The sequence below is a fragment of the Gymnoscopelus microlampas genome, assembly GCF_963454915.1.
Source record: "Gymnoscopelus microlampas genome assembly, chromosome: 12".
Classification (NCBI taxonomy): domain Eukaryota; kingdom Metazoa; phylum Chordata; class Actinopteri; order Myctophiformes; family Myctophidae; genus Gymnoscopelus; species Gymnoscopelus microlampas.
In genome coordinates this window covers 45,863,532-45,884,421 of record NC_139949.1, presented here as the reverse complement: position 1 = coordinate 45,884,421, position 20,890 = coordinate 45,863,532, and the positions used below count along the sequence as shown (strand labels likewise).

Below are 20,890 nucleotides of genomic sequence, written 5' to 3'. Positions count from 1 at the left end.
ATATTTGGAGAGCATTGCATCAGCCCTAAGCCATTAAAACAGACAGATGTGATGTTTTTTTTAATTTGTATGTGACATGTCCATGTTAAAACCTCGAGTATTTTTTTGTAACATTCTTATTTCCTGTTTTCTTGTAATATTATGTCCATATTTACTTTGTGTTGATAAAAAAATAATCATTTATCGGTTATTTATAGATCAACCGTTGATACCTGCCGCTGATTGTCTGAGACGCAGCCTCCAAGGCTCTGGTGTAAAGTAGTAGTGAGGTCATCATACGCGCAGCAGTGCACTAGTGTTGCCATGTCCGCTTATTGTGAGCGACTTACCGACTTTGGGCTTGTTTTTCTGTAAAGTTGCTTGTAGTAGATATTGGTTGTTGATGTTTTTTGGGCTTGTTTGTAAAGTTGCTTGTTTGGGCTTGCTTCACAGTGTTTACATTACTTTAACCAGTGGTTCTCAAATGTTTTCATGGCATGGACATCCAAATTACAAACAACCCCCCCCCCAGACTGTTTACTGTACATATTTTTATTTTCTACCCATTGATATGATGTTTACCGTACATAGTGCCTTGCTACACGACGGTCGTCTGTCATGATATGGGAGTCATGTGTATCAGGGCTATAATGGGCTATCATACCTAGTTGCTTATTTTATCTCACACAATCTGGCAACACTGCAGAGCACAGATAGTACGTGCAGCCTGTAGACTCAACTGTTGCAACAGTCACAGTCGCTGCTCAGAGTTTTTATCCTTAAACACAGCATTAAAACACATTAAAACATTTAAGAATGCTGTTCAGCCCGTGCGGTTTAACAGAATGTCTCGCCGACTGGGAGGATATAGAGAAGGACTACCAACAGGTCCAGGTAAAGTTTAGTTTAGTTACTATGTGTCAATGTGTGTTAAAAGGGGTGTGTGTGTTTGGGGAGCGGCGATGATACACCGCACTTGGTGACCTATCGAATCCTGTAACCCCCCAGAGGTCTGCGTGTGTTGCAATACTCAACTGTAGGCATCATTTCGATAGCGACGTTTGTCCGAAATTGCAAAACATGTCCACGGAGAGAGAGAGAGACTTACCCCTTATTACGAGACAGTAGTGTTTGTCACATAGTGTGCTGCAGTGGTGGAAAAAGTAACCATATTTTTACTTACAATGTATTACGAGACAGTAGTGTTTGTGTGCTGCAGTGGTGGAAAAAGTAACCATTTCTTTTTTTACTTACAGGTGTTATGACATGTTATGACAAAAAAATAGTAAAAGTATCAATACTGCAATGAGATGTAGAAACACACTGTGTTACAAGTAAAACGTCTGGTAATCAAAATGTATGTGAGTAAAAGTGCAACAGTATTGTCATCAAAATATACTTAAAGTCCCAAAAGTAAAAAGTACTCATGCAGAATGTTTCACAAGTTATCATTATGTCTAACATCATGCAATGCATTGTGTGAGATCCGCTATTTTCCAACAGCCGAAGTTTAAATAGGGCTGATGTATGTTTTGTAATAAGAATCCATATCTTCAAAGTAACTAAAGTTTTCAAATACTTGTAGTGGAGTAAAAGTATAACATTTGTCTCTGAGATGTAGTGGAGTAGAAGTACAAGTACTGGACATTGGAAATACTCCATTAAAGTAAAACAAAATACCTCAAAATTGTACTCAAGTACTGTACTTGAGTAAATGTACCCAGTTACTTTACACCACTGCTCCAATTCGTCACACAATTCGGTGGGTAACCAATTTGCTTGCACTGACTAGCAGCTGTAATAAACTTCTGCCTTGCAAGAGAGTACACTGTGGACTTTACAGGCTGCCTGCACCACTTCAACTATTATATGTTCATTCATTAAAACTGAACTGGATATTAAACTGCTGAATGCTGGTGGTTATCTTACTGTATAGAACATAATGATTTGAAGCTGGATTCATACTCTCTCTCAGATCTGTTTCATTCACTCAAACTGCATGTGGCCTTGCCAGGATCAAAAACAGATTATGTAATGTTGCATGAGTTCTGTACTGTATGTCCATTTGCAACTGTTGCTAGTTTAACTTCTATGCAGTGGTGTAAAGTAACTAACGTACATTTACTCAAGTACTGTACTTAAGTACAATTTTGAGGTACTTTTACTTTACTGGAGTATTTCAAATTGTCTGTACTTTTACTTTTACTCCAAGACTCAGAGACAAATATTGTACTTTTACTCCGCTACAATTATTTGAAAACGTTAGTTACTTTGCAGATATAAATTATTACATTATACAACATACATGAACCACTTTAGCCCTATTTTATACCTAGGCTATTTGAAAATGGCAGATCTACAAGCTCACAACGCATCGCAACGCGTTGTGAGCTTGTAGATCGGCTATTTTCAAACGGTTTAGTACTTTTACTTTTGGTACTTTAAGTACATTTTGATACCAATACTTTTGTACTTTTACTCAGGTAATTTTTTTATTCCAGACTTTTACCTGTAACAGAGTTCTTATACACTACAGTATTATTGATACTTTTACTGAAGTAAAACATTTGAGTACTTTTTCCACCACTGCTTCTATGTGATGATGTGTCTCTGTCTGCAGCCAAACACAATTATTGTATGATTCCCATATATGGGCCAGTAAAGCACTAAATACAATAATATCCTGATATATATCTGTTGGTACTTGGTACTAAACAAAACAAGAATTTAGTGGAAGATGTCCTTTGACATAACTGGCTGCAGTGACAACGTGGTGTTGTCAATCTGGTGGTGTCATGGGTTGCGGACGGACCGGTCATTACATGTCAGTCATGTCAGGAATGTCTTGACAACAACAATACCTTGTGAATGCAATCCACTTCTGCTTTCTGTGGGAAACACACGATGTAGCCACAAAGTGCTGCATTGGAAGAGTTGCCAACCGTCCCTTGAAATGAGGAATCGTCCTTTTTTTTGGAAACTAAAAGACATGTCCCTTATTGAGCTGATAAGGGACACACCTTGTTCATTATTTTTTGGTAATCTCCAATCAATGACACACATCTTACAAGTTCAAACAGCTCATTTATCCCATTAAGACCTGAGGCCGCGGACCCCCATCTCAAAATATTTAGTTCCAGGGAGGGACCCCCAGATCGAAGCAAAGATTTGAGTTACAAATGTTCACGATCTTTCAAAAATAGCAGGTCTACAAGCTCGTAGCGGGGCAATCGGTGCCGCGCTATGAGCTTGTAGATCTGCTATTTTTGAATAGCCAAAGAAATCTAAAATGACAGAGATGCGTCCCCGGTCTTAATGGGTTAAATAATACACAGGTTGTAACCACTTACACCAAATGTAGATTGGCTATTTTTGGCTAATGTTCCCCATAGAAAAACTTCATCTTTTTCTGGGCTTCCCTTATTTTTCGTAGAAATAAGGCACGCCTGGTCAGGTGTCCCTTATTTGACTTTCAGTTGGCAACCCTAGATATGACAACAACAACAAAAATCTCACTGATGTATGCACTCCTAAACCCTTAACTGTTAAGGCTTTAAGGAGTGAATGCGTCAATGTGATTTTTAGTAAAGAACTTAAGTTAAAGCTGCACTTAAACTTTCCTCTTCAACCCCAGATTTGAACCCGGTTTCCTGCGCAAGTGCTAAAAATGTTTTACCATAATAGAGCCTGCCTGCTTGCTCAGGGGATAAATTTAATCTCGACCTTTAGGTCAAAATTTGGGTCAGATCCTGTGTCTAGGTGAGACATAACCTTTGACACGATCTAAATGTCTCAATAGAAGAGCAGGGAGACAAAATACTACCACAGTATTAATATACTGTACCATACAGATTGTAGAAAATTACAGGCTAAACGTGTTAAGCTGTAACATGTGTCATCCTGTCATGATCTACTGGAGGTGATACATAAAATGATTTTTAACCACCCATTAAGACCTGGAACTGTGTAATTTTTTAGATTTGAGCTAAAAAGCATTATTTTACACTTTGGGCTATTCAAAAATAGCAGATATACAAGCTCATAGCGCGGCACCGAGTGCCGCGCTATGAGCTTGTAGATCTGCTATTTTTGAAAAATCGTGAAAATGTGCGCAAATCTTTGAATATATATATATATTTTTAAAGCGAACATTTTTAACTCAAATCTTTGCTTCTGGGGGTCCCTGGAACAACATATTTTGATGGGGGTCCGCGGCCAAATACATATAATTTTGGGGGTCCTTGACACGAAAAAGATTGAGCACCACTGATATAGAAACATACGTTTTTCAGAATACTGTTGAGATTTAAGAGACATGCAGAATCGGCTTCAGGTCTCAATGGGTTAAAAACAGTGTATACCTGTTAGACCAGCGGTTCCCAAACATTTTGGCTCGAGACCAAAAAGAGAAATTTGATATCTCCCTGGGACCCAAACCAGAGAGAAACTAGCCAATCTACAAGCTCTCCTAGGCATCGCAATCGCGATGCGTTGTGAGCTTGTAGATCGGCTATTTTCACTACTTAAAGGTAGGGTAAGTGATATTTTTTGGTTAAAACAAAAAGTATTTTGTTAAAAGGTTAAAATACTATATTCTGATAGTAATCATTGCTATAGAGTGTTTGTTCAGTAACAGGAGTCTCCTTGTCTCTCCAGCTCTTTAATAAACAGAAAATACATTTTTCGGTAGGTGTCAAAATCTCAGCCAATCAGGAGAAAGTACCTATTTTTAAGCTTAATTTGTATAGTGTTCCAGTTCCAATTTTGTCTGCTCATTTCTTAGTGTCATCACGTCCAATTTCACTTGTTTAATCTATATCCTGATTGAGTTCTCTATCCTGATTGGATAAAATTGGAAATGAAACTGAAATGAAAATGCATTTTCTGTTTAATAAAGAGGTGGAGAGACAAGGAGACTTATCTTACTGAACAAACACTCTATAGCAATGAGTACTATCAGAATATAGAGCCATTTAACACTTATTTTAACCAAAGCAAATCACTTACCCTACCTTTAACAATAAACGTTTTTTCTTTTCCCGGTTTGTCCAGGGAAGATATTGTTTTCAACCAGCAGGTGTCCTACCCAAAACCAGGGTCTAAATGTCTCAATGGAAAGAGCAGGGAGACCACCTCAAACCACTGCATATATAGGAGTATAGAGCATTGGTTCTCAAAGTGGGGTCCGCGGACCCCCAGGGGTCCTTGGGGGGATTCCACGGGGTCCCCAGCAAAATGTGTTAATATAGCGTCACAATAATTTTAACCACTTTAACCTTTTATACTTTGGATTTTTAAGTTGAGGTATTATTAATTCATTACTAAGTTCATTCATTGTTTAAAATGTATAACTGGTCACGTAATTGCTTAATTGTACATGTGAAAACTGAAAAAAAAACATTTTATTCATTAAAATAAGTCAAGAACTACAGCTTTAAAACACAACCTCCTTATTACTTGCCAAATGGGCTGGACATACTGTAGGTAATGTATTATTACTGTGTGTGAAATGTGTTATACAGTACATTATATATTATGCTTGTGCTTTTCCTCGGTAGGAGACTCATCGTCTATATAGACAGAAACTTGAGGAGGTCACCAAACTGCAAAATAACTGCTCCAATGCCATCGCTCGTCAGAGGAAGAAATTAAAAGAGCTTTCAGGGTCATTAGAAGAGTGAGTATATTTACTGAGCACATATTGTCAATTTTTGGGTGAACTATCCCTTTAAGCCCTATTTTATACTTCATCGTACACTGGTGTAGGGCTGAGCAATTAACCGAAAATAGATATCGAAACCGTTATTTAGAACGGTCAACCAATAACGACTTAGTCTAGATCATGTAGGTTAATCAAATAATCGAGAAGTAGGTTTTCCAATATATCATTTTATTTATTGTATATCAATGAATCGACAAAAAAAAAAGTTCTTATACAGTATCATATATGGCCAGGTAGTTACTGTATACAACACAATTTTCTACCAAAGTTAAACATTATTTTGAATAGTAGTTTCTTTACTTGACATGTACTGTATTCGGGGATATATTGCATTTCTTTCTGGTTATAATGGTATGTAATATTCATGATGATATATCATCTTTTCACACTTTTCTGTGTTTAGATGTAAAGAAGACCATGAGAAAGAAGAATTAAGTCCAGAGGAACTTAATTCCATAGATGGAATCCTGGAGACGATCGGTGACAGACCAGATGTCTTCTTCGAAATGGAAGCTTTCCTGCCAAAGAAGAATGGGTATGCCTGTTTAAATAGACTTTCAGTTGCACTTGAAATGACATTTGCATCCAGCCATAGTTTAGATGTTGACGTACCATTTGCATTGCAAGATGTAGATCGATGTCCAAACGGCCCGCAGGTTTTTACGGCGTGGCCGTAGCTGTCTGTAAGAGGGACTGTCTGTGTGTCTAATCTTGAAAACCACTGGACCGATCAGAGCCAGATGTCTTGTGCACATCGCCAGAGAGGGATAACTTAGTGCCGTCACTCATTTTTTTCCACACTATTATAATAATGGATAGTGGAAGACAATGCGGCTCGGATCAGGATGAAACCTAAATTAGTCACAGGCTAGCCACATGAAGTCCAAGATCCACATTGGAGCCACAACGTTCCTATGTGTGGATCCCAAGATCCACATAGGAACTGTGTGGCACTTATGTGATACATGCTTTTTGGCATACAGTATATGCTTTTTAGTATATTCTATTCTATTGTGTCTTATCTTATGTGAACATGTTTTTTGTGTATTCTATGTCATCGTCTGTTATGTAATGTACTGTATATTATTGTCTTGGACCCCAGGAATACGAGGGTCGTCAAGGCGTCAGCTAATAGTTAATTTAAACAAAACAAAACAGTGAAGACATTAATGACTGTTTGTTAATTTAAAAAAAAAGTGTTCCAACAAAATATTTTAGTATGATGACACACAATTGTGATGAAGTGATTGATTGATTCGCTCCTTTTCTTTTCCCCGTTCAGATTATACCTCAGTCTAGTTCTGGGAAACGTCAATGTAACACTCCTCAACAAACAATCCAAGTAAGCTGCTAAACTAGCTCACTCAAATAACACCACAATGCATGACAAGGCCAACGCATACCATAACCAGGCCTGTCTTCTGTGCTCTGTCTTCTCTTCTACAGATTCGCCTACAAAGATGAATATGAGAAATTCAAATTAATCCTCACCGTTATCCTGTTCCTGTTTTCCTTCACGTGTCGTTTCTTGTTCAGCTCCAGGTACAAGCTCCTGCCAAAGAAAATACCTAGCAGTCACACTATTTGAGTTTTGTCATCATGTTATCGTTGCTGTCGGGCAGAAACCTTTTTTTTTCTCGTAAATTAACGCCCTACTGTACTTGATCATACTACAGCATCACACAAAAGCATCAAAAGTAGCAGATCTACAAGCTCTCTTGAGCTTGTATATCTGCTACTTTTGAATTTGACAAAAAGTAGCAAAAGTTGTTACAACTTGAAGACCCTATCTGTGTTTGTTTTGAACATGTAAATATCAGTTATATTCACATACTTTCACATACATATGCCATTTAGAACTTTATTACATCATAAATAAATCTATTTTCCTCTGTTTACAAGTGTTACCAATGTAAACAAACATGTTACTATTACAGCCCCAAAATACAGCAAACACAGTTAAAAATGGTAGAAACAAGTGGAGAGGCTTGAGAGGAAAGTCCTTCTATGAATCATTACTATTCTGCCCTCGATTCACCCCCAAACATAGCAGTTATATAACATGTTTTTAATACTGTAGGTCCAAGAGAATAAAACATGTTATGTAACAACAACAAAAAAGCGAACCCCATTTGCGTGGGAAAATATATTACATGCCGGCAGTGGCTTAGGAAGGGGAGAAGCCGCCCTGGGAGCCGAAAGGTACCCGTTTCGATCCCCAGCTCCTCCTGGCTGTGTGCCGAAGTGTCCTTGAGCAAGACATTGAACCCTAACATTGCCTTGTCCTCCACCGTCGGTCTGTGAATGTGTACATAATGTTCCACTGTTGCGGTGTGTTGGACTTGGTGAATGTCAAGTACATTGTAAAGCGCATTTGAGTGGTTGGAATGAATGAATGACATTTACAAAAAGTGCTGTATTAATGCAGACCAGTAACACCGGTTATGTAGAGACCTTGTGTAATTGCTGAAGTATTACTCAATTACAGTCAGCTTGCGACTGCAAACTGTTCCTGTTCGCAGATGACTCGGCTCAGCTGGTCTCGGACAGGGACAGGCTGCAGGTTGAGAAAACTCTCAGCACTGAACTCAACAAGATCTGCATCTGGCTCTCCGACAACAAACTTTCATTACACCTGGGTAAAACTGTATCCATCCTCTTTGGATCCAGTCCTAACCTTAGCAAGGCTGAGAGTTTCACGATCAAAGTGGGTGATGATGTTATCACAAGAAAGGAGGAAATTACCTACCTGGGTTCTATCTTGGAGGCAAACCTCTCCGGTAACAAAAACGCCGAAAAAGTGAACAAAAAGGTCATCCAAACAATACGCTATTTGTGGAGGATTGATCGTCTAGTCAGTAAGAATACTCTGAAGATTCTTGCAGGGGCCCTCATACAAGGTCATTATGATTATGCATGCACTTCATGGTATCACAACACCTCCAAGGCCTTAAAAACAAGGCTCCAAACATCCCAAAACAAACTTGTAAGGCTACTACTTGGCCTCAATCACAAAACCCATCTAACCCCTGCTCATTTTGCTAGGATCGGATGGCTTAGGGTTGAGGACAGAGTACAGCAACTTGCTATGGGCCTGGTCTTCAAGATACACCACAACATTGGGATCCCCCTGTATTTGTCAAAATACTTCCAAAATGTGAATCAAGTCCATGATCATAACACCAGAGGCAGCTCCACAAATCATGTTCAACCCAGATTTGGCTCAACAAAGGGAATGAACTCGTTCTCATGCTATTCATCAAAAATGTGGAATACCCTACCAAAAGGAGTAAAGGAGTGTAAAACCCTACTCACTTTCAAAACTGCCCTAAAGATACACCTTCAGAAGGCTGCAATTGAAAAATGGAGTCTTCCAGTTTAGTAGACCTTGTATTGTGAATTTGTACTTCCATGTACTGTTGTTCTCATGTCTTACTAAATAAAGTACATCCATCAATCAATCAATCAAACAGACATGACATTACAGGATTTGAACTAGCTGTCAATCTCGACTGCTGTTGTTGAACACTTTTTTCAGATTGTCTGAACTCTGCTCCTCGTGACTATATTTGTTTGTCTTCAGAGCCCTGGATGCTTTGTTCAACTTCCTGTTGGTGTGGTACTACTGCACCCTGACCATCAGAGAGAGTGTCCTCATCAGTAACGGATCAAGGTCTGTTTCTGCCATCTCGTTAACTACTGTGTATCCAGCATCCCTATTATTCAGAAAATGTCAAACAAATGTAATTTATTTTAAATTACATTTATGTTTGCCTTGCAAACTACAGCGTTAAGATGACACACAAGGAGTTTGTGGTATTCCAGGTATTATAATTTAAGTACTATATGATAATGTGCATGACCACCAACTATTCAAAAAGCATGTCCCTGCTAAAACATAACAACAAGAATGACGTAATGCTTGCACACAGGAACAACTCAATAAAACACACACAGAGTTGATGTTACTACCTGCTGTCAATTTTCTATGAGCCGAATGAAAGAATTATCGCATTTGTTTGACATTTACTTGTCATCATGTTTTAGTCTACTGATTGACTTGACAGAAGTTATTGTATGAGCACATACCACATAAACCTAATATGTCTAACATATGTTTACTCAGAACTGAACGCCATTAGACCCAGTCATGCAGACTTAGCAGGCGTAGTTTCTGCAAACCACCTGGCATTCTCAAGTCAAAGATCTTAACCTTTATCATCTCATCGGGCAGCGGAATACAGTAATGTCCATAGTGATTGTCTGTGACTGTGTCTTCTGTGTCATTTCAGGATTAAGGGTTGGTGGGTTTTCCATCACTATTTGTCAACGTTCCTGTCTGGGGTCATGCTCACTTGGTGAGTGATTTCACCCATGCTTGCTTTTCCACTCTCAACCACTTAAGCCTAATTTATACATTGTCACATGATTGTGTTGTGTTGTAAATTAGCCGTAGATCTGCTATTTAAAACATCTTTTGGCCTATAAATGACATTCCCAAAATATAGAAATCAATACATCTGTTAGATTATATTACAAGATTACTTATGTCAACATTGCACGCAACAAGTGGCTTCAGACAAAGCAGAAGTACAAGTAGTAGTGCTGGTGTAAAAGTAGGGAAGGCCAATGTGTTTCAACAGATCTAGGAGCAGTTCAGGGAGGGGAGCTTGAAGTCTGAACTATCCTCATCAAAAAATGCTAAACATTAACCACATGAACCCCAGCGTCCCGATTGTGGGCATGTCAGTCATGTCTGCCATTCGTTGATAAAAGGATGGCATTGATAAAAGTGGACATTCTGTGAAAAAAGACGATCTTCAAGCTCACAATGTGGTGCGATGAGTTGTATGAGCTTGTATATAGGCTATTTTTGGCAAGGAGATTTGTTGAGGGTAAAAAAAGGAGGGGGCCAAGGACAGACTCCTGGTGGTGGACCCCGGTCAACGAAGGGTTATATACTTAAGTTCAGAGTAACTTATCTTTCCTCTGTCTTCCCAGGCCTGAAGGTGATCTTTATCAGATGTTCAGGGACCAGTTCCTTGCATACAATCTATATCAAAGTAAGATCTACTACTCTCTGGTGCTTCCAGTAGGATTTAGCTACTTGTCTATTTTTTCCAGTTAACCAACATGGGTTCAGTTATTTAATGTGTTTATTTTGAATTAGCCTGGAATGCAGACTGATTCGCTACCTTCGTCATTTGATTTTTTTTCACTGAGCTTAGTGAAAAAATCCAAAAGATAAACGTAGCGAATCAGTCTGAATTCCAGCCTAATATTTAAAGCCATTTGGCATGTTATTGTCTGCATGGTGGGCTCTGAAAGTGCATATTACATGGAAACGATGTTATTGCTCCACTTTTTGATTCTCCGTGCACTGACTTAACAATATATGATTATTATCTGTTTCCATCACAATATGAGAAGGGTGACTGTTTGTATATTGTGTTCAGATAAATGTTTTTTCACTTACCCTACCTTTAAACAAATATATCTTGTTGTCTTCATGTTCACACAAACATAGCCTTTGTGTGAACATGAAGAGTTGAATTGACACTGTATAATAATAACACGTAAGCAGCAGGTCTAAGACTAAAAGCCTTCACATGCAAAAATGGTCAAATTGTGCCCAAGGCCCATTTCCTTTCAAATAAATCTATAATATATAAAGAAAATTAAGTAACACCAACTGCATATTCAAGGACAGCAACAGTGTTGGATATAAATGTAATTTACTGTTGTGTTATATGAAGATTTATCTGCAGCGTAAGAGCATCATAGAAGCAACTCTCAGAATTAATGTTCGTCTTGTGAGGCACAAGGAAATGTCTGGAAAATATATGGTTGAAGGTTTCTTGGAGTGCAACATCTGACATTATGAATTATAGTCTACTTGTATAAATCCTAATTCCCGAGCCAGGGTGGAATGAAAAAGAATGCAGGGAGAAAGTTTATGTGGTGAAAGAACAAAGAATCAGTTTATAAAAACATGTTGGATGGTAGTACACTATATTAAATTACTTGCATCACTATTGGAGAGAAAAGCAAGTTGATTGTAACATGCTTAAATAATATACTTATTTGTCTTTTGTTCTTTATCACTAAACAGGCTTTGTTCAGTTTCTCCAGTACTACTACCAGAGTGGTTGTCTGTACAGACTCAGAGCCCTGGGAGAAAGACACACAATGGACTTAACAGTTGGTGAGTTGATAGTTATCTCATCTTTTTAAGTCGTTTCATTAAAACATTCCATTCCACTGCCCCAGATATAAATTTGACATCCTCTCTATTTGTCAATCGTACCAAAATATCACCATAGCCTCACTTAATCCCCCAAAATACATAAATATATACAGTATATTAAGGCGTTCATTTCATTATCCCATCCCTTCACTGCAAAAATACAAACAAACTTTCCATCAGAACCTATGAATCTTAATGAAAAGAAATCGATACCACACACCAAAAAGTGTATTTTTATATGGGGATTGCTTTATTCTTATTATTAACAAGTTTGAGTTGGTGGTTTTTGTCTGACCAATGGAGCAAATGACAGGTTAACAGGTTGGCAAATGACAGCATAACGTAGTGTCACCACAGCTGTTAAAACCTAAAGCCACAATTCGTAAATTGTGGCTCATTTGAAGTACAAGATGTGCTCATTTGAAGTACAAGATGTGCTCATTTGAAGTACAAGATGTGCTCATTTGAAATACAAGATGTGCTCATTTGAAATACAAGATGTTCGGGCCGCGGTGCGGATCCGACAGATTTGCACATGTGTCACCAGGTGACACATGCACAGCTAATCTCTGTTTTTAGGCAATGGTTTGTGTAGTGTCTGACATCAGTGCATGTTACGTTAGACACGCCCCTTCCTATAGACACATTGTAACTTCAAACTCCATTATTTAATAAGCAAACTCTCATTTCATTTCAACCATGTCCCTGGTTCTGGTGATGACTGATATTGTCCATCTAATGCGTCTCCTCTCCTCTCCTCTCCTCTGGCTGTCTAAGGAAGCTGTCTAAATTTCAGATTGATGATTTTGTTTTATAGAGTAAAATGTACTTTTCTGTTATCTGTCGGTATGGTAATCTTGGCATTGGAAAGAAGAATGCCCTCGGTAGGGTTGTGAAGGGAGCAAGCAAGATTGTGGTAGTACACTTGAACCACATATTTAACAAACTTGTTCTTAATAAAGCTGCGGCTATTAGTTCAGAAAGCCCCCCCTCCTCTAAACCCTGAATATAAGCTCCTACCATCTGGCCAATAGTTAAGTGCCCCCGCTAATAAAACAACAGGTACACATTTTCCTGGGGGGGGGGGGGTGTTGACGCTGATCTTGTATGGAGTGTGTTTTCATCATTGTTTGGCTCTGAACTTGCTGTAACACAAATTGCCCAGCTTGGGACAAATAATAACATTCTCCTCATCGCTCCCCTCATCTCCTCTTTTCTTGTTCAGAGGGTTTCCAGTCATGGATGTGGAGAGGTTTGACGTTTCTCCTGCCCTTCCTGTTCTTTGGTCATGTGAGTGTCTTCTCTTGCAATAATGTCTACTCATCTAAACCCCCCACCCCCAGCTGCTCATTAACAGTTGATATGTGTGAAAGATTGGAAGGAATTTGATTAAGAAATGACTTGTGCTTTCAGTTCTGGCAGCTTTACAGTGGCCTAACACTGTTCAGAATGGCTCGGCTTCCACAATGCAAGGAGTGGCAGGTATGTGCACCACGATACGATACACTGGAAACTTGGAACAGCTAGAATAACAAAACTACAGCAGGGCTGCCAACAGTAACACGTTAGGGCATGCATTTCATTTAAAATGGATAATGCTTTAATGTTTGTGATGTGATGTAATTATTATTCTTTTGGCAAAACTGTTACGTGCAATCTCCGTAAAAGTGATTTTAAAAATCACCAAATTAAATGCAGATTTACAGTGTTTACATGTAATTTTAAAGAACTGGTTCACCCCCCCCAAAACAAAATCTGTCATTATCTACTCAGCATCAGTTGAAACATGAATATAGTTTATTTTCTCAAAAAACATCTTCCTCCAAAATAAATGATGGCGCAAATCTTCACTATAGTTAGTTTAGCTTTTGAGGCTGAAATGACTCCCTTGAGCAGTAGAGTGCAGTACACTGCCATCCACTGGGTCATTTGCTGAACAGGTAACAGGCTATTATTTCCACATGAACTGCTCTATCTAAAATAAAGATCTTCGCAGACTAATTTTAGTTGTTTCATTTTGCATACAGAATTAGTATGTATGCATTAAAAAACATTAAGCTTCAGAATACTAAATTGAATACCTGAAATAAACTAGCATAATAGAGCAGTGAGGGTATACGATACGATACGGTGCGCGTGGTCGTGGGTATACGCTCTCGCGTTTTCAATGGATGAAATGGTTATTAGACTGTATACGCTTCTTCCCAAAATAATCTGGACTGTGTACGCCGTATACAGCGTATAACGGTAGAACACACCACTGGGGCCATGAGGATATTGCAAGTGGGCACCCAAATAATTGGCAACACACTAAGATTTTAATGATGATAAAACGTTAAAGCTGCACTAAATAACTTTCCTCTTCTACCCCGGATTTGAACCCGGTTTCCTGCGCAAGTGCTGAAATGTTTACCATTGAGTTAATGGAGCCTGCCTGCTTGCTGTATGAAAAAAACAACAACATAGAAAGTCATGGTTTTTATTCTTTAAAATGTTGACAGAAATTAGTTTTCATTGTGAATCTTAAAGTATACTACGTTAGTTCCATCGTTCCAAAACGGAACACAATCGATTGTCAGATTAAAATAAACTTGCTCTGAAAATGCACGTGGGCCAGGCCGCCCACCCATCTGACCATTTAACATGGCAGCCATTAAGCGGTCAGATGGGTGGGCCGCGAACACTTTTTGAGATTTTTCAGTGGGCCCTGATATAGAAATGGTTGGCTTGAAAAAATGATTCCTTAAAACTATCTGTCCAAACAGTGAGCTGGTGGCATAATTCCATATGAATGTAGACTGTCTGAACAGTATTCCACTTGAATGTCCATTATGGCTGCAACTATCAATTATTTTCTCAGCCATTAATCTATCGATAACTTTTTTACCGAATCATATTTTATACTTTACACCAAGACGTGTCACGATGCGACACGTTGTTAGCTTGTACATCGGCTATTTTTAATGTTTTCAATGTTTTGAGACTTTTGCCTTTATGACATGCCTTTTTATTTGCCTTTATGACATGCCTTTTTATTTGCCTTTATGACATGCCCAAAATAGGGATAGATCATTTTATTGAATTATCGATATTCTTTTCATAATAGATTAAATCGATTAGTTCGATGGACTGTTGCACGCCTAAAGTGTATGTGTTCATCCTGCACTGTAGGTGGTGATGTGTGGCTGCTCCTACCTGGTGCTGTTCATGGGGAACTTCTTCACTACACTGGGAGTAGTTTACCAGAAGTACAGAAATAACCAGGACAAGCCAAAGAGCCTATAAGGTTGCAATAGATGACAAGACAGTGTTTACCAAAAGGAAAACCTCTGCCTATTTATGGAATATGGAATATGTGCAAAGTTATTGTGATTGCACTTTCTTTTTAGTCGTGTTATGTGTCTGATTTTACGAATGTTTGTCCTTGTGGACTGTTTACATTTCTGTGAGCCAATGTATGTCAGACGTTTTCAGATGGTACCTGCTACTTAAAGGAGGCTGGTATTGGTTGGTATTGTCAGGTTCCTATGTAAAGATCGTATGCTTTATACCGTTGCCCAGTGCCTGGATGGCATACTGGTGGAGATGCTCGCCTCCAGGACCGCGCTTATTATCCCTGCTGGTCTGGGATTGAATCCTAGTGCCGGAGTCCTCCACATGGTGCCTGCCCTATGCTCCCTCTCTTGCTGTGGTAAATTGTACAGCTGAGAATCACAGGGATGTCGAAGTAACCTCTGATATATACTCTTTGGTTGTGCGCCGGTGTGGCGCACTGAAAATAGCAGATCTATGTGAGCTTGATCGACAATTTTTGGTATGTGATACCAGCACGCAACTGAGTATAGATCGCCCTTCATACAGTTGTTGCCGTAAACAACTGTTCTGTTGTTTTTAGCCCCGCTAGCACTGGGGCTATATGGCAATGTAGGTCCATCTGTCCTGCACTACTCCCCCAAACAAGATATCTCCAAAACTACTGGCTGCATTGGAATTTAATTTGCATTGTAACTTACCGCTCCCCGGAGCATGAACCCTAGTGGTTTTGGTCACGCCGTGTTGTTTCCTCTAGCGCCACCTTTAGGTCACTGTTTCCATTTGCTGACTTTTAAGATATTGCAAAGTCTAATGGGAGAGCGCAGGGATCTAAATATGGCAATGTCTGTCGGTTGGTCAAACCCCTTAGGTCACGGGGGGTGTAAGGAGCAACATGACCTCTAGGGGCCCTAGTGGAGGGGTTAGACTGTCCATAAAAATATATATATATATCAACACATTAGTTTGGTAATGCAAAAGTAATAGAGGGTTAATTACGAATTTGGGCAAATCCTTATTACCTACATAATATACAGTATACATGCCTTTCTGAGAAACATTTTTGCAGACTGTGTACTTGGATACTAATGCAGGTACACCTAGTGTTTACATCTTATCTTTGGATTATTTTTTAAATCACATTTTACTGCTCAATCACACCATTTCAATAGGATCCAGCCATTATCAGCTACCACCATTAAGTTGAAATATCCTCACTTTTACTGAGCAGAGGGAGGGTTGGCGCTTTGAAGTTGTCCTGCAGTGCAATTCTTAACACAGTGCCTGCCAGTGGCCTTGTGACCGTTTGTTACAACGGTGTGGTTACATTGAGCCTAGCTATGTTGCTGTGATCTGTGGAGTGAGTTTGTTGTATTGACTAAATATGACGTGGTTGAAAAAACTCAATCCTTCGATATACTCCTGCCTGATATAACACTGTCTTATCATTACACCACCCAAACTGGTTCCTTTTCAGGGATGTACTGTAATGAAAAAGACACTGTGAATCCAGCATTGATGCAACTGCATTTACATTTTGTCTTCTTAGTTTGCGTTATGTTTTTTGTATTGTCCTCATACCCCTCTTGTGTTGTCATATTACGTGGCCACTGATATACTGTACCTGCTTACAGTAGGCACACTATTTCACATTCACCCTGTTCTAGTTTATGTAATTTATGTACTGCAGATCTGTGGAACCCACATGGAGTGCCTTTACATATTTCTTCTATGGTAATGGTTGCTGTTTTTATGTCGGTATTTACTTTATTTTGACTCAAGGTGAACTGTGTTATATTATTATTTATTGTGTATTATCATCAACGAAACAGTTACTTCTTTCTAGGGGTTGTTGCTGCACCAATCATAGAACACTGATCATCTCTGAGAAAACCAACTGTAACCTCTGTTAGATAAACCTCCAAAACGCTTGGTCGCTGAGGTGAAATTGACTGTGCCACCTAATAGATAAATATATATTTATATAATATATTACCAGATAAATGCAATATTTTCTTTCCCTGTATTTTCTGCACTGGATAGTAAAATTCCCCGCAGAGTGCCTGCTGCAATGGTTTGTCTTTGACATATGCTGCATTTTAATCACGTACATCCTATATACGTGCGGAAAGCTCACAACATGTCACATTGTGACCTTGTAGATCTGCTATTTTTGCTATTGTTGAATATATAAAATACAACAAAGAACTCTTTGAAAATGTTTGATATGCCCAAAATAGGGACATCAGGTTGAAAGTGGTTAAGAGTATGTTGTACAGTATGTTTTACCAAGGGAAAATATTATGAGCCATCCGCAATGGACGATCACAAGCTACCCCATATGGGCCTTCTCAAAGTGTTATTAAAATGATTGATTGCTGACTTTAGGTTCTGAGGCTGTCATTGTCATTACTGTCATTCTATAAAAGCACACTCCATGCAAATGGATGCCCTGAAGCATCCACCACATAAAACAAAACCATGCTCTCAAGAAGGTGCGATTTACAATTATTCTGCATCTGCCGCCACATGTTTGAATGGACCTATCTTTATTATGTAGAATTGTGCTGAACAATTGCGTTGATTTGGATAATATGTCCACACACAGAGCTGATGTGTGTCTGATGCTAGCTTTCCTCTGGAAATGGAAAAATTGAAAATCTTATCTCTTCCAACAGATAGAATTTCTGTATTCCACTCTTTTATTACCGCAGTAAAAGAGCAAGCTTTGACACAAATAATGTTACCAAGTTGATGTGTTTGAAGAATCACAAAGGAGCTTTTATGTGTGGGCGTCGTAAGAGAAATGACCAGAGTGGTTTTACAGAAAGGGGGCATTTTTAAGAATAAGCTACAGCACATAACTCCGGTCAGGAGTCGTTTAGAATAGAATAGAAACCTGTTTATGCTGCTCGGCTGATATAAGGATTAAGAACCATGTTCCTCCTGCCAAAGACAATTCCTGTGATCAAAGAGCGAATCACTTGAGGAGGTCATAAGACACATGAGCTGAAAGGAAGTGTAAAAGGATGTTTAATATATCAGTGAAACAGAACATTATAAGAAGGTCAGTCCTCCATTGTGTTTGTCAGGAGGAGGGAATAATTGAGTTCACAGTTGTTTTTTAGTGCATGTGCACTCAGGAGCTGTTACTGTTGCTGGTTATTGTCTGATGTCTCTCTCCTAAACTTCATCACAATCACATGCACTTTTAAAACAACTAAGGTGATGCATGAACAACTTCGGGGGAACAGGGGTTTGAATCTTGTTAAAGGAATAGTTCACCCAAGTGAAGCCTTGAATTCATGGAGATTTGTATATCCGGTAGGAGACTCAAAGAGTCTACTTTGAGTCTCCTACCGGATACATTAGCATCTTTCCGCCAGTTATCAAATTGTTGGCTTTGTAATGTGACAAAAACAAAAAAATCTCCAAGAATTTAATGCTTCATGGGGTGTATAATTGATAGAAAATAAGTCATTTTTTTGGGGCGAACTACTCCTTTAAGCTATTCTGATCCTGCATTTTATCATTGGTATTCATTTGTCAGCCTACTCACGCTGGCTTTGGATGAACTGTGTTCCCCCATACCCTCCACAAGATGGCAGAAGTGTGTAGTTGTCAAGAGGGTTTAATTGTCATTACAGGTACAATAAAGCAGCGAAATGTACTTGTAAGGTCCATAAAATGGACACAAACAATAAGAGCAATAATAAATATAAACATAATGCACTAATAAGAAAAGATTATGATAATAAAAGCAAAGATAAGCCTAGTCCTGTAGCAGCAATGGGGGCGATAGCTTTGCATCTACCAAGAAGTTAAGCATGGTGGATAGATGGCAAAATGATTCAATAATTAATCCCATTCTTTTGAAGCACATCTTTAAGATTTAAATTTACCTAGATCTTACATTAAAAACTCATTTGACAAACATGATCATATTTCAGCTAATTCAAAGTCTTTCTTTTCTTTTCCCCCACTTTTGTAGGCTACTCATTTGTACATTCATTGTGATCCATAATTAATCCCAAATGGAATTTCTATCATTTGATTTCTGTGATTGAAATCTCTTCAGTATAAGCCGGTCCTGTGTGTGCTGTGGTCCAATGATAAGGGAGGTTCTCTAGTGTAGACCAGTGGTTCTCAACTTGGGGTCCAGGGACCCCCAGGGGTCCTTGGGAGGCTTCCAGCTGGTCTATAAATCAGAGAGTGTATACAATGGAACCACTATGGTTCCATTTTATACACTCTCAGAGCTAAATTAACACTGAGGATTAGAGTCTAGATTGGGGCCCTAGAAAATAATGATGATGATGATAATAATAATAATAATAAAATAATGATAATAACAATAATAAATGGGGGTCCATGGCTTAATGCAGGTCAAACTGCAGGTCCTTGAAATGAAAAAGGGTTGAATCACTGGCTTAGATCCTGAACCACAGTCATGGCTTCATGAATTTAAGGGTGGGGGTTGTGAATATGTGATGGACATTTTGAAGGTTATTTCTCTGATTTATTTTTATTTGATAAGGCAGGAGAGAGAGAGTGGGCGGGGGAGAGAGAGTAGAGTGTTATGAATATACAGTAAAATATGGGGTGTTATTCTAACTCAGAGTTACAGTATGGGTACATTTTTACACTTTGTGTGGGTGTGGGTTACCAGTTATACCATTTTGTGTGCAATTATACATTGAGAAAAATAACCACATTTCATTACACTCTTTTTGTGGTCATTTTGATGGTACAATATTACTCCAGTAGATAAAGTGTGATTATGAAAATATTTAAATTAAATAATTCCAGTGTAGCAGCACATTTGAAGGTGTTCTTTGTATACCCATAATGACACATGATGTAGGTCTACAGGTATATCGCTTTTTCCTTACATGTTATGGCTTTTGTCCGTGTGTTTGGTGGCGTGAAGCATTCTTTTCTCTCTTGTGCCGTGTCTAAGATTTATTATTGAAACACAGGCTGGGTTTTTGATTTGCCGTACAGTAGCTGCACCCCAAACAGCAGCGCACATATAAAGACAATAAACTGGTGCAAGAAATTGAGAGAAAATGGCATGGAAGATCAGAGGGAAGAATAACTAAACATTTTGAAAAAGAAGAACAAAATTAACATTAAAACCAGGCTGAGCTGTGCTACTGAAGCAAAAACCTCCCCCCACTCTCACAAAAGAGGGAAAAAACATTTGGGATTCTTCTTTTCTTTTTTGTGTAGTGGTATAGAGCTGGAGGGCTGAAGCAGAGAGAGAGTCTGGGCTGAATAAAAACGGGATAGAGAGAAAAGTGAGGGGCCGGGCGGGGAGGTGGGGGTCGGAGGGGGGGGGGGGGGGGGGGGGGGGGGGGGGGTTGTACTCCTCTGCTTGTGAACCTTTCATCTTTCTCATTAGAGCCAGAGCAGCGGGGGCCGTCAAGAAGGGAGCCCAAGGAATTGGGGATGGAAGTGACGGAGCCACAGCCCTCTGCACATCAGGAGACTGTAGGAAGGGGGAGTGGGGGGGGGGGGGGGGGGGGGGGGGGCTTGAGTAAAACATCCTACTCAAGTACAAGTACTGTTACTTGACTTAGGTATTACTCAAGCAGAATGAAGATTACTTGCATTGAAAATGACTCAAG

General features: G+C 39.0%; 1 protein-coding gene across 1 annotated transcript; it reads left to right on the top strand.

Moving 5' to 3' along the window:
* The first annotated feature begins 697 nt into the window (after positions 1-697).
* Positions 698-17,671, top strand: LOC311057854 (transmembrane protein 120A-A-like). The gene is made up of 12 exons (XM_084074970.1): positions 698-873; positions 5,538-5,656; positions 6,105-6,236; positions 6,984-7,043; positions 7,148-7,243; positions 9,285-9,374; positions 9,994-10,059; positions 10,703-10,764; positions 11,814-11,906; positions 13,174-13,238; positions 13,362-13,430; positions 15,120-17,671. Exons 1-12 carry the CDS (start codon positions 796-798, stop codon positions 15,231-15,233), a joined length of 1,044 nt encoding a protein of 347 aa, XP_083931096.1. The 5' UTR covers positions 698-795; the 3' UTR covers positions 15,234-17,671.
* The last annotated feature ends 3,219 nt before the right edge of the window (positions 17,672-20,890 follow it).

Excerpts from the sequence above, each read along its gene's own strand:
- LOC311057854 (XM_084074970.1), top strand. The coding sequence starts at position 796 with ATGCTGTTCAGCCCGTGCGGTTTAACAGAATGTCTCGCCGACTGGGAG. Across the intron at positions 5,657-6,104 it reads CTTTCAGGGTCATTAGAAGA|ATGTAAAGAAGACCATGAGA; the intron begins GTGAGTATATTT and ends TTCTGTGTTTAG. Across the intron at positions 13,431-15,119 it reads CACAATGCAAGGAGTGGCAG|GTGGTGATGTGTGGCTGCTC; the intron begins GTATGTGCACCA and ends CCTGCACTGTAG.